General features: G+C 46.6%; 1 protein-coding gene and 2 pseudogenes across 1 annotated transcript; 2 read left to right on the top strand and 1 right to left on the bottom strand.

The window, feature by feature from the left end:
• On the top strand, positions 1-355 carry LOC139272798 (histone H2A-like; annotated as a pseudogene).
• A 2039-nt stretch (positions 356-2394) lies between these two features.
• On the bottom strand, positions 2395-2829 carry LOC139272799 (histone H2A type 2-C-like; annotated as a pseudogene).
• Positions 2830-11810: 8981 nt separating this feature from the next.
• On the top strand, positions 11811-13988 carry LOC139274023 (oocyte zinc finger protein XlCOF20-like). Its single transcript, XM_070891075.1, has 2 exons — positions 11811-11831; positions 13638-13988. Exons 1-2 carry the CDS (start codon positions 11811-11813, stop codon positions 13986-13988), a joined length of 372 nt encoding a protein of 123 aa, XP_070747176.1.
• Positions 13989-14547: the final 559 nt, after the last annotated feature.

Raw genomic sequence — 14547 nt, forward strand, 5'->3', positions numbered from 1 at the left:
ATGTCTAGAAGAGGAAAAAGTGGCGGTAAAGCTCGTGCCAAGACCAAGACTCCTCCTTCTGGGCCGGACTGCAGTTCTCTGTGGGCCTTGTTCACAGGCTCCTGCGGAAGGGGAACTACGCTGAGCGTGTGGGTGCCGGAGCCCCGGTCTGCATGGCTGCTGTGCTCGAGTATCTGACCGCTGAAATCCTGGAGCTGGCCGGCAACGCGTGCCGCAACAACAAGAAGACCCTCATCATCCCCAGACACCTGCAGCTGGCCATCCACAACGACCAGGAGCTCAGGGCGGAGTGCTGCCTAATATCCAGGCTGTGCTGCTGCCCAAGAAAACCACCAGTGCGTCCAAGAGCAAGTAAAGCGGACAGGATTTAATCTAATAACCCAAAGGCACTTTTCAGAGCCACCCACAGTTTGTGTGAAAGGGCTGGTTACTGTTCTATGAATCACAATTAACATTGAATCTCTGCAATTAAGCTGTTAGTTTCCTGATCAGAAATGACCCTCACATTCTCGGTTATAAACTGGTCACTGTCGACAGATAGTGCAACAAATTTGCTGTTATAAGATCCTGCTGCAAGGTACCATAAATCATTTCTGGCCCGCGAGGCGAGGTAAACTTAGCTCGATTGCGATGGCGGGGAATCGAAGCCGGGTCAACTGCTTGGAAGGCAGCTCACCACTCACTATACACCATCGGTCACATATCTTCACATTTTAGAAAGTGACAGGAGTTCCAATCTCACATTCCAGAAACTGACAGTTGCAGGATAAAACCCACACTGCCATATCCGACACTGACATGTGCAGAATAAAACCTGAACTCACACAACGGAAGCCAACAGGTACAGAATCAATCACATACTCACATACCAGAAACTGACAGGCACTGAGTAAAATCCACACTTACCGACCCGGGGCTGATAGGGTAAGAGTAAAAGCCACAATCACATATCAGAAGCTGAAATATAGTTTACATCCACACTCACATATTAGAAAAATGATATGCACACAACAGATAAATGATAGGTACAAAATAAAATCCACATTTGCAAAAGAACATGAGAAATAGGAGCAGGAATAAAGATCCAGTAATGCTCCAATGACCCATGACCAGTGCTCTGCACATCGAGAAACTCACAGTTTACACAGAGACGATGATGGTATAGTGGTGAACAGAGCTGTCTTTCAAACACCTGCCGCAGGTTCGATATCTGCCCATTGAAAGCAGGCTGGTTTTAATATAATGGTCACGCGATGGTAATTTTGAACCAAACTCAGTGACCTCCAGCAGGATTATGTCGCTCAAATTGGTCAAAAGATGTGCAACTTTTAAAAGTTACAAAAAATATTCCTTTTATCTGTTGATAATTATTTTTTAGGCTAAAAGGGCTTTAAATAATAAATAGGGTGTGGGCTCATCCCAAGCAAGTTAACTATTCACAGTAACCATTTCTAATCGAGGGAAAGTGTCCCAGCATAGTGCTTCGGGTCTGATGACTGAACATAGTATTTGTCCCACTTAAGACCCACAAGACCTAGTTAGTCGTAAATACAACGCATGTAGTGTAGGCGATGGTGGTATAGTGGTGAGCATAGCTAGCTGCAGTTGACCTGGGTTCGATTCTTGGCCATCGCAACCGCTGTTATTTTAATATCCCTGTCAGGTCAGAAATGACTTATGTGAGCTTGTAACAACAGCATTGTATAAGGACCGAGCGGCCCCAGAGCGAGATAGTCGGAACTTCACGTGTTTCTTCTCGGTACCACGTCCATGGAATGATTCCATCAGGGGGCGGAGCTTGTCGCATACCTGTCCAAAAAGTGCGGGGGCAGGGCTTCACAGATGCCTGTCTGACAATTATTTGTACTGCACTTTTTTTGACAATGAAATGAATGTTGACGAAAATCATTCATGTGAGTCTCCCATGGAATTAAAACGGACTTGAACCAACAAATGAATTCTCAGTCAGAAACGTTGGGCCATCAACCGCTGATTCCCTTTATACTCGACTCTTAACATCCGTTTACATTCGGTTCAGACAACGTGTTCACTGAAGGCCTGTCTCGCATTCAGGTTCCGTCTGTTTTGCATTTCTCTGAAGTAGGTCTCTCTCTATATTGAACCATTGATGGGAATATCCGCTGACAGCAAACCTGTGGCAGTGTTTGTTGATCTAGATTTCTACATGTTCGACAGAGAGTGACCGGTTTATAACCGAGATCAGGAAACGCTCAGCTTCATTGCCGAAATTCAATATGTTAAATTAGATCTGGGATAATTATCATCCATAGATCAACGGACAAATGAGAACCATCGAACATTAAGGACCCCTTTCAGATACTGTGGGTGGCTCTGAAAAGAGCTGTTCAGTTCTTAGATTAAATCCTGTCCGCTTTACTTACTCATGGACGCACTGGTGGATTTCTTGGGCAGCAGCACAGCCTGGATACTCGACAGAAGCCCGCCCTGAGCGATGGTCACCTTTCCCAGCAGCTTGTTCAGCTCCTGGTCGCTGCGGATGGCCAACTACAGGTGTCTGGGGATGATGCGGGTCTTCTTGTTGTCGCGGGACGCGTTGCCAGCCAGCTCCAGGATTTCAGCGGTCAGATACTCGAGCATAGCAGCCATGTAGACTGGAACTCCGGCACCCACCTGCTCAGCGTCGTTCCCCTTCCGCAGGAGCCTGTGAACACGGCTCATAGGAAACTGCAGTCCGGCCCGGGAGGAGCAAGACTTGGCCTTGGGCCGAGCTTTACCGTTGCTTTTTCCTCTTCCAGACATTTGCACAATCAACACATTCAGAGAAAGAATGAGAAACTCCTCCCACATCTGCCTTTTTCCCTTCTGGAGGAATGCAGGGAGCGAACTTGTGATTGGTCGCTTTGTGGTGAATTTCATTGGTCTTTTCCGATGTCCAATCAAAGTCACTATAGCCCGCAAATGAATCCAGGGTGAAATTACTGTCCTCAAAAGTCAGTCCTCAAACGATTCAGAAAGTCAAAAATCCCTCCAATAATTGTTAAAATTGCGGATTATGTTAAAAACTTCAACATTAGCCAAATATTTCCAAATATGTTTTGTTTCTTTTATCATATTCCATATTTCTCTAGCAAATTCCAGTCTGTGACAATCAGGATTAAATTCAGGTTCAGTTTTAAACTGAATCACCAATGATTCTGTAACGGCACACATTCCAGCTCAAGCTTTGTAAAACTGGAGATTCCTAGATTATAGAGGATTGGCTAACTAACAGAAAACAGAGAGTCGGGATAAATGGTTCATTCTCGGGTTGGCAACCAGTAACTAGTGGGGTGCCGCAGGGATCAGTGCTGGGACCCCAACTATTTACAATCTATATTAATGACTTGGAAGAAGGGACCGAGTGTAACGTAGCCAAGTTTGCTGACGATATACAAATGGGACGAAAAGCAATGTGTGAGAAGGATACAAATAATCTGCAAAAGGACATAAACAGGCTAAGCGAGTGGGCAAAAATTTGGCAGATGCAGTATAATGTTGGAAAGTGTGAGGTCATGCACTTTGGCAGAACAAATCTAAGAACAAGTTATTATTTAAATGGAGAAAGATTGCAAAGTGCAGTAGTACAGCAGAATCTGGGGGTACTTGTGCGTGAAACACAAAAGCATAGTATGCAGGTACAGCAAGTGATCAGGAAGGCCAATTGTATCTTGACATTTATGGCAATGGGGATGGCGTACAGAAGCTGCAAAGTCTTGCTACAGCTATAAAAGGTATTGGTGAGGCCACACCTGGAATACTGCGTGTAGGTTTGGTTTCCATATTTAGTAAAGGGTATACTTGCTTTGGGGGGCAGTTCAGAGAAGGTTCACTCGGTTGATTCCGGAGATGAGGGGGTTGACATGAGGAAAGGTTGAGTAGGTTGGGCCGCTACTCAATGGAATTCAGTAGAATAAGAAGTGATCTTATCGAAATGTATAAGATTTTGAGGGAACTTGACAAGGTGGATGCAGAGAGGATGCAGAGAGGGCATGATCTTAGAATAAGGGGCCACCAATTTAAAGCAGCTGAGGAGACATTTCTTCTTTTGGAGGGTTGTAAATCTGTGGAATTCGCTGTTTCAGAGAGCTGTGGAAGCTGGGACATTGAATAAATTTAAGACAGAAATAGACAGTTTCTTAAATGATAAGAGGATGAGGGGTTATGGCTGGCGTGCGGGGAAGTGGAGCTGAGTCCATGATCAGATCAGCCATGATCTTATTGAATGGCAGAGCAGAATCCAGGGGCCATATGGCCTCATCCTCCTCCTAATTCTTATGTTCTTATTATCGATCGATCCCCTGCACAGGCGGCAGTGAGACCAGAACTGGGAGTCCTTCTGCGAAAAGCGAAGAAGGACAGAGTGTTCAGACTGCCCCCGTTTTGCTCTCTGTAAGATCGCCCATTCTGGGTTGTTACACTCGGACTCTCAGGTTAATAAACGGTTTGACCACCAACTAGAACATTTTTTCAATTGGAAAGGCCATGAAAGGGAATGCGGTGGCTAATATCTGAGTCTCAGCCCTAAAACAAGCTCTTAATTTGTCGGCAGGTGCTATAAATCATAGCAAAGGGAAAGAGCAACCAGGGACCGTGTTTGTAGTTTGGCGGGAAATTCAACAGCGACGCTAAGGTCGAACCGGAAGTCAAGCTCCTTATCTAAGAATTCAAAACTAAATCTGCGGTTGGAACTTCAAAGGTTGTCAGGAAATAAGTACAGTAAACACAAAACGTTAGTATGCAGGTACAGCAAGTAATCAGGAAGGCAAATGGAATGTTGGCCTTTATTGCAAGGGGGATAGAGTGTAAAAGTAGAGAAATCCTGCTACAACTGTACAGGGTATTGGTGAGGTCACACCTCGAGTACTGCGTACAGTTTTGGTCTCCGTATTTAAGGAAGGATATGCTTGCATTGGCGGCTATTCAGAGAAGGTTCACTAGGTTGATTCCGGAGATAATAGGGTTGACATGAAGATAGGTGGAGTAGGTTGGGGTTCAGAAGAATGCAAGGTGATCTTGTTGAAAATGATAAGATAATGAGAGGGCTCGACAAGGTGGATGCAGAAAGGATCTTTCCACTTATAGGTGAAACTAAAACTAGGGGATAAAGTCTCAGAATAAGGAGCCACCCATTTAAAATTGAGATGAGGAGAAATTTATTCTCTGAGGGTTGTAACTCTATGGAATTCTCTGCCCAAAGAGCTGTGGAGGCTGGGTTATTAAATATATTTAAGGTGGAGATAGACATATTTACGAGCAATACGGGAGTAAAGGGTTATGGGGAGCGGGCAGGGAAGTGGAGCTGTGTCCATGATCAGATCAGCCATGATCTTATTGAATGGCGGAGCAGGCTCGTGTGGACAAATGAACTACTTTGCTCCTATTTCTTAAATGATGATGGGTTTGTGCAGCTCTTTCAGAGAGGCTGTGGGTGGTGCTTAAAAGAGCCGTTGTGTTTGGGTTTGTTCTCTCAGGTCAGCGCACAGTTTTACTTGTAGCTGGTGTACTTGGTCACCGCCTTTGTCCCTTCTGACACAGCATGCTAGGCCAACTCCCGGGCAGCAGCAGGCGAACGGCGGTCTGGATCTCCTGAGAGCTGATGGTGCGGCGCTTGTTGTAATGGGCGAGGCGGGAAGCCTCACCTGCAATGCACTCCAAAATATCGTTCACAAACGAGTTCATGATGCCCATGGCCTTGGAGGAGATGCCGGTGTCGGGGTGAACCTGCTTTTTCACTTTGTAGATTTAGATGGAGTAACTCTCCTTCCTCGACTTTCTGCGCTGCTTGTCGACCATCGCTCGAGGTTCAGTGACCCTTTTCTTCGCGGCTTTCCTGTCGGTAACTGTTTTCCACGGCGGTGGTGGCGGGGGGGGGGAGGGGGGGTGGGGGCGCTGGGGGAGCAGGTTCAGCGGCCACCATCTCAGTCAGGACAGGTATCATGTCGCATGCGCGGCCTTTTAGGCAGGGACAAAGTGTGGGCGGGGCTTCAGGGTGTCTGTCAGTTTGATTGGTCACATGTTTGTGCACAGGTCAGTGGCCCCTGAAAGAGAACCTTGTTGGTCTGATTTTTGTCTGGTGACCCTGGGCCCGGGCTCATCCTATTGGACCAGCCCAGGCTCACCCTATTGGGCCAGCACAGGCTCATGCTATTGGGCCAGCACAGCCCAGGCTAACCCTATTGGGCCAGCCCAAGCTCACCCTATTGGGCCAGCACAGCCCAAGCTAACCCTATTGGGCCAGCCCAGGCTCACCCTATTGGGCCAGCCCAGGCTCACCCTATTGGGCCAGCCTGGGCTCGCCCTATTGGAACAGCCCAGGGTCATCCTATTGGACCAACCCAGGCTCATCCTATTGGAACAGCCCAGGCTCACCCTATTGGGCCAGCGCAGGCTCACCCTATTGGGCCAGCCCAGGCTCACCGTATTGGGCCAGCACAGTCTCACCCTATTGGGCCAAATCAGGCTCGCCCTATTGGGTCAACCAGGCTCACCCTATTGCGCAGACCAGGCTCAACCTATTGGAACAATCAAGACTCACCCTAGTGGAACAACCCAGGCTCACCTTATTGGACCAGTCCAGGCTCACCCTATTGTGACAGTCCAGGCTCACCCTATTGGGCCAGCCCAGGTTCACCCGATTGGACTAACCCAGGATCATCATATTGGACCAACCCAGGCTCACCCTATTGGGCCAGCCCAGGCTCACCCTTTTGGGCCAGCCCAGGCTCACCCTATTGTGCCAGCACGAAAGGCCCAGTGACCAGCAGCTCATTGATTTTACTCTCACTCTATGCACAGCGGGTGCAGGTCTGAACCCAACCATGTAAACTGGAAATGATGAACATCGGCTTTTGAATGCAGAAGGAGAAATGTTTGTCTGTTCTGTCTGTGGGAAAATATTTCAAATATCACTGTGACTGGAAAAGCACCGAGACACACACACACCCGAGTGAGAGTGTTCCAATGCATTGCCTGTTGAAAGAGCTTCAACCAGTTACAGAGCCTGAAAAAACATTGCACCATTCACAGCGGGGAGAAACTATGCGTGTTCGATGGGTGGACGAGGCTTCAATTGATCGTCCAACCTGGAGAGACTCAAGGACTCCCGCACAATGGAGAAACCGTGGGAATGTGGGGACTGTGGGAAGGGTTACAGTTCCCCGTCTGATCGAGAAATTCATCGTTGCAGTCACACCAGGGAGAGGCCATTCACCTGTTCGGTGTGTGCGCAGGGATTCACTCGGTCATCCAATCTCCTGAAACTCCAGCGAGTTCACACTGGGGAAGTGTGGGAAGGGATTCACTCAGTTATCTGAAATGCGAGTTCACAAGTGACTGCAGGAGTGTGGTTCTACTGTTACTACTGCTGATAATCGCATTCTGACTGAATCGTGTTCGTTCTGTCATTTGGGATTTGTTTCTGCTGATGTTAATAACCCTGAATACTGTGATGGAGTTTAATATTGTGATGTTTCAAATAATACAATGTGTCGATATTTCATATCTCCATGATAAGGTGAGATAATTGATGTCCTGTTACCGACTGCTCCATTTTGCGCCCTTTCTACTTTCTAACTCTAGAGTGATTCAGTTCTCATGCCTTTAGTGACGCTCAGGCACAACTCTCAGTTCCCCATACCTTCCAGAGTGCCACTTTTTGCCTTGGTCTCCAGGGTAGGGATAGCTAACACTCCCAGAATCACTAAACACAAAACCCAGTTTGTCAATTACGCTCAGATACTGGACTTTTCGGGTGCCGCACAGCATCTCTCTCACCTTCGATGTGTGAATTGAGTATCACGCCTGCAAAGCTGCTTTCAATTTAAATTTGAATCCACTCAGTAAATGTATTTTTAAAAATATGTACAAGTAAACCGATTACATCAAATAATTGGCAAAGGTATACAGTCAACAAGATGAACAAGTAAAAACATCATGGCTCAATAACACATTCACAGGAGAAAGTCTGATATCTAAATCCTCGAATGTCAGTTGGTGAATTGAGCGACTGAATCTCTTGCATCCATTCCCAGAGTCCCCACATTTACAGAGTTGAGTCAGCTGGGCGCAAGAGTCTCACAGGCTAGACGACTGGTTGAAGGTGCATCCACACACAGAACATGTGTCCTGTTTCTCCCCGCTGTGATTGGTGTTTTTCCAAAGGCTGATGATAAGGTGATCCTGATCAATCCGGCGAATCTCTCAAATCTTGACGTGATGTTTGGTTTGAGTTTCCCAGCTGCAGATCCTCCCCTTCTAATACCCTGCAAATGGAGGTTACAAAAGTTATTACTTTAAGTATAGGATATACATTTTCACTGTGGTAGGCATCAGAGCCGAGTCCAAACCTGCCCTCAAATGAGATCCACACACTTCCCATTTGAGGTCATTTCCCAGTTGATGTCATTGGATCGGTATCAAGAGCAGGGGCACTGGCTAATTTTTACTCATATTTAGCCCAGTGGTACTGAGGACAATTATAACCCCTGATCTGCTGCCTTGGCTGAGATCAACAAACAGTCCAGATCGAGGATCGAACTTGGAACCTTCCTAATCAGTGTTGCAGATTGTTCTAAAATTTGGGGGGTTGGGGGATGGTTAGAAATAATATTTTGAAACAAATTTTACTCAACAAAACCTTCTGCACACTGCACAATTCTGAAGTCTTTCCAAATTAGACAAGCGTCAAATGGATCATCGAAAACAGTGAGACATTTTAGAAAGGCGCAAATCACTGAAATAGACAGCTTGACAATCACTGCACAGTACAGAAGGGAGCGACTGTTAATGGGAACTCGGTTCGTGAAGTTCTCGAAACTCCGAAATAAATTGGAATGTTCCTTTAAGTATAAATAGGCAGTGACAACTGAGTCCCTGGCCCTTTAACTATCTTCCCCATTCCCCCAGGCAGTGGGAGGAGCAACAGCGCGCGGTCTCTTTATATCCTGACGCAACAAGCACCGCCTGATGGGCTCCCGCACGGTCCTAAAGACCTAAAATATTTAAAATAGCATCAGGTGAAACAGAACAACTGAAAAGTATGCACACAATGTCTTTGCTCTCTATATATCTAGTATGTGCGTGTGTGTGTATGTAAACTAAACACATCATTCTTAATGCCACAGAGATAAGTTATGCATCTGAGATAGGTTATTATCTTCGCCAGCATTATTTTACAGCATTTTATTTTCTATGTACTTGCAGAGTGTTTAATCCCTTTACCATTTATTGATAACCCATTGTCTTGTGTGCTCTTGTTTAGAAAGTGATGTCACACTGACCATTCCGTTACTAAAGTGACCATGTCTGTCTGCAGTATTCAGTGGGAAAGGGGATTAAATCTCACCGAGGATAATGAGCAGCCACCCACCAGTCTCTGCAGTTTATTGCCGAGTGATCACCTCACCGTCACACAGAAGCTCCTCAGATTTACCTCCAGTGTGGATGCCTTGTGTAAGTGATGTTGAAAATGAAATTATAGGGGTAAAAGAGGAGTTGGGGTGAGGGGTTTGGGAAGTAGGGGTAACTGAGGAGTTAGGGTGAGAGGTTTGGAGAGTCGGGGTGAAAGAGGAGTTGGATGAGGGGAATTGGAGATTAGGAGTGAGAGAGGAGTCGGGGTGAGTGTTTGAGATAAATGGGATGAAAAAGGAGTTGTGGTGAGGGGTTGGAGAGTAGGGGTGAAGGAGTATGTGTGAGGGGGATTTACTTCCCATTAATTGCCTCTGTTGAACTATGATGGGGTTTATTTTTCCTTTAATGTTTTGTATTGTGTTTCACTGAAGTTATACGTGGGTTGCAGTTCATTGCAGGCACTGGACAGTTTCTGGTGAATTAATGTGGGCAATATTAATTGGGAATAGATTTCTGTGGGATCGTTCTGTGCTGAATGTGTTGCTGGGCTGCGGGTTTGCTCTCAGTCCCAGTGACGAGGTGCTGGTGACAACAAATCCAGGGACTACTTACATTGTGACGCCAAATATAGGGTTCACTTACATTGTGATACCAAATTCAGGGTCCACATAAATTGTGATACCAAATCCAGGGACCACTTCCATTGTGATACCAAATCTAGGGACCACTTACATTGTGATACCAACTCCAGGGACCACTTACGTCGTGAAACCAAACAAGGGACCACCTACACTGAGGCATCAAATCCAGGGACATTTATACTGTAACACCAAATTCAGGGACCAATTATAATGAGACATCAAATCCACGATGAATTGCATCGTGACACCAAATTGAGGGATTAATAATACCATGACAACAAATCCAGGGACCAGTAACACTGAGGCATTAAATCCAGGGACCACTTATACTGAGACTACAGAATTACCTAGGATATACGGCACAGAAATGGGCCATTCAGATGAACCAGTGATGCCAGTGTTTATGCTCTGCTCGGAAATTAGAGATCCTCAGTATGGGGAATGGTCATGCTGGTGAAAGCAACTCTAATTAGGGCGAAAGGTGGGTAATGAACGAAGATATTGTTATGCTCATTATAAAGGATACAACTGAGTACTGTATGCAATGAGCATGTGTGACATTAGCTCCATTAATTAAACTCCAGATGGCAGGTACCTCGTGAGTGGCCTGCTTATATTCAGTGCTCCCAAGGGATGCTGGGATCCCTTGGGACTCCAATAGGTAGGCCCTCTGGTGGTGGTGTGATACAAGTTGCCAAGGGTTACATACATAACATCACTCCCTCCCAAAGTCAGCAGTACACTTATTTACAGGGTGAGACAATCTGGGGCTTTTCGCTCCCTTGTCAATCGTCTCGGTACAAATGCAGGTGTGGGTGTGTTAGTTAGTCCTTCGGTGTGCTGCTGGGCAGCTGGCCTTGCCGGGCTGCTGGGGATGGTGAGTTCGGCTTCGTGTTGAACAGTGATGTTGGTTGCCACTTGCATGTGTGTTGAAGCATCGAAGTTGGTGGAGTCGTCTTCAGTTGCTCGTGACTGTTTGTGAACCGTAATTTGTTTTGGTCCAAACGCTTTCTGCACCTTAGTCCATTTGGCCAATTTGACCTGAAATACCTTATTCCCTTCTTTGGTAATGACCATGCCAGCAAGCCATTTGGGACCATGTCCATAGTACAAATACAGGGCCATTGACTTCAATATCATGTGACAAGTTTGCGAGATCATGATATATGCTTTGTTGATGCCGCCTGCCCTCGATGTGATCATGGAGATCAGTCTAGACAAGAGAGAGCCTTGTTTTGAGCACCCTTTTTATGAGCAGCTCTGCTGGGGAGACTCCAGTGAGCGAATGGGGTCTGGTGCAGTAGCTGAGCAGGACTCGGGCAGTCGGGTCGGCAGGGAGCCTTCCGACACACGTTTCATGCTTTGCTTGATGGTTTGAACTGCTCGTTCTGCCTGGCCGTTGGATGCGGGCTTGAACAGATCAGAGGTGACGTGCTTGATACCATTGCGGGTCATGAATTCCTTGAATTCGGCACTGGTGAAACAGGGCCCATTGTCACTGACAAGGACATCTGGCAGGCCGTGTGTGGCAAACATGGCTCGTAGGCTTTCGATGGTGGCGGTGGACATGCTTACAGACATTATTACACATTCAATCCATTTTGAATAAGCATCCACAACAACAAAGAACATTTTGCCTAGAAATGGGCCCACAAAGTCAACGTGGATCCTAGACCATGGTTTGGAGGGCCATGACCACAAACTTAGCGGTGTCTCTCTGGATGCATTCCTCAGTTGAGAGCAAGTGTTGCATTGGTGCATGCATTACTCTAAATCTCAGTTGATGCCGGGGTACCACACATGGGATCTGACTATGCCAGGGTGGGTACTATGTAGGTCGCGTATGAACGTTTCCTTGCCTTTCTTGGGCAAGACCACGTGATTACCCCACAAAAGACAGTCCGCCTGTAAGGACAGTTCATCTTTGCGCCTCTGGAATGGCTTGTGCTCTTCCTGCATCTCCGCTGGGATGCTGGACCAGCTCCCATGGAGGACACAGTTTTTATTTACCAGGAACAGTAAAGGATCCTGGCTGGTCCAGGTCCTGATCTGGCGGGCCGTAACAGGTGACTTTTCATTTTCGAATGCATCCATCACCAAGAGTAAGTCTGCAAGCTGTGCCATTTCCACCCGGGTGGTGTGCAATGGGAGCCGACTGAGAGCATCAGCGCAGTGCTCTGTGCCTGGACTGCAGCGAATTACATAGTTGTATGCCGACAGCGTGAGCGCCCATCTTTGGATGCGGGCAGAGGCATTGGTGTTAATCCCTTTGCTCTCTGAGTATAGCGATATGAACAGCTTATGGTCGGTTTCTAGCTCAAACTTGAAACCAAACAGATACTTGTGCATTTTTTTTACCACGTAAACACAAACCAGAGCTTCTTTTCCAATCATGCTGTAAGCCCTTTCGGCCTTGGAGAGACTCCTGGATGCATAGGCGACCGGTTGTAATGTTCCCGATTCATTAGCCTGTTGTAACACACACCCGACCCTGTATGTCGACGCATCGCAAGCTAGCCCTAATCGTTTACATGGGTTATACAGAAGAAGTAGTTTGTTTGAACATAACAGATTTGTTGTGCGAAGCCCCTTGGGCTAGATTGACCATAATACGGTAGATTTCTTTATTAAGTTGGAGAGTGACACAGTTAATTCAGAGACTAGGGTCCTGAACTTAAGGAAAGGTAACTTCGGTGAAGTGGGTAGAATAGACTGGCGAGTGATACTTAAAGGGTTGATGGTGGATAGGCAATGGCAAATATTTAAATATCACATGGATGAATTTCAACATTTGTACATCCCTGTCTGGAGTAAAAATAAAACGGAGAAGGTGGTTCAACCGAACCTAAAAAGGAAAATTAAGGATAGTGTTAAATCCAAGGAAGAGGCATATAAATTGGCCAGAAAAAGCTGCAAACCTGAGGACTGGGAGAATTTTATAATTTAGCAGAGGAGGACAAAGGCTTTAATTAGAAGGGGGAGAATAGAGTCTGAGAGGAAGCTTGTGGGGAACATAAAAACTGACTGCAAAAGCTTTTATAGATACGTGAAGAGAAAAAGATTAGTGAAGACAAACGTAGGTCCCTTGCAGTCAGATTCAGGTGAATTTATAATGGGGAACAGAGAAATGGAAGACCAATTGAACAAAATACTTTGGTTCTGTCTTCACGAAGGAAGATACAAATAACCTTCCGGAAATACGAGGGGCCCGAGGGTCCAGTGAGAACGAGAAACTGAAGGAAATCCTTATTAGGCTTGTTTTGTTAGCAATTTAGAATTTTGTGGCAATGTGGCCCTTTTTGATTTTTGCCTTTGATTTCTCTCTCACATTCCCTTTTTCCTGTTTGAAATTCACTTTACAGGGTGTTAAAAGGGGAGGATTTGTAGACCGGAAGCTCAAACCAAACATCACCTCAAGATCTTACAGAGTCACTCGATATATCCGGACTGGAATATCATCGGCTTTTGACCATAGACGCAGAAGGCACCGTTCACAGTGGGGAGAAACGGTGCACGTGCTCCGAGTGGGGATAAGGCTTCAGCCGATCATCCAACCTGTGCAGCCACACTGGGGAGAAACCAGTTAAATGTGGGGATTGTGGGAAATGATTCAACTTCCTGTCCCAGCTGGAAACACATCGCCGAATTCATACTGGGGAGAGGCCGTTCATCTGCTCCAACTGTGGGAAAGGATTCACTCAGCCATTCCACTTGCTGACACACCAGCGAGTTCACACTGGGGAGAGGCCGTTCACCTTCTCAGTGTGTGGGAACAGATTCACTGATTCAAATGACCTGCTGGCACACCAGCGAGTTCACACCGGGGCAAGGCCTATCACTTGCTCCGACTGTGGGAAGAGATTCACTCGGTCATCCCACCGACGGACACACCAGCGAGTTCACACTGGGGAGAGACCGTTTCAAAGATCTGCCTGTGAGAAAAGTTTTAAAAGCAAACAGCACCTCCTAATACACTAGCAAGTTCACACTGGGGTGAGGTCATTCAACTGCTCTGAGTGTGGGAAGCGATTCACTCGGTCATCCCACCTGCTGAGATACCAGCGAGCTCACAAGTGACTGCAGGGTTTGGATTCTGCTGTTATTGCTGCTGTTTATCACATCCCGGACTGATTCGTGTTCATTCTGACAGTTGGGGTTTATAACTCCTGTAACGCTGATGTTAATAACTCCTGTAATGGGACTGGAGTTTAATATTTGGGATATAGACAAATAAATTAGTGTTGCTTTCAACACAGTGCTGTGGATTTTTATCTTTGCCACCTGAGTGTTTAGCATCATCTGGCTGGAGCTGAGAAAGGACGATCTGGGGGCAGGGTCGGATGTGGGGAGAACTTCAGCCTGAGCACAGTCCTTCAGGGACACACTGAGAGGGGCAAACAGCGCTTTGGTCTCTCTCTCGTCTCTCTTCACGGACAGCAGAGTTGCTGTGCGGTTTAATCCTGATACGTGCAAGGTCCAGATGATACGCACCCAAGGGTGATTAATGAGATGGGACGGGTGCTCTGTCAGCCCCTTG

This window comes from Pristiophorus japonicus, chromosome 9 (assembly GCF_044704955.1).
Source record: "Pristiophorus japonicus isolate sPriJap1 chromosome 9, sPriJap1.hap1, whole genome shotgun sequence".
Taxonomy (NCBI): domain Eukaryota; kingdom Metazoa; phylum Chordata; class Chondrichthyes; family Pristiophoridae; genus Pristiophorus; species Pristiophorus japonicus.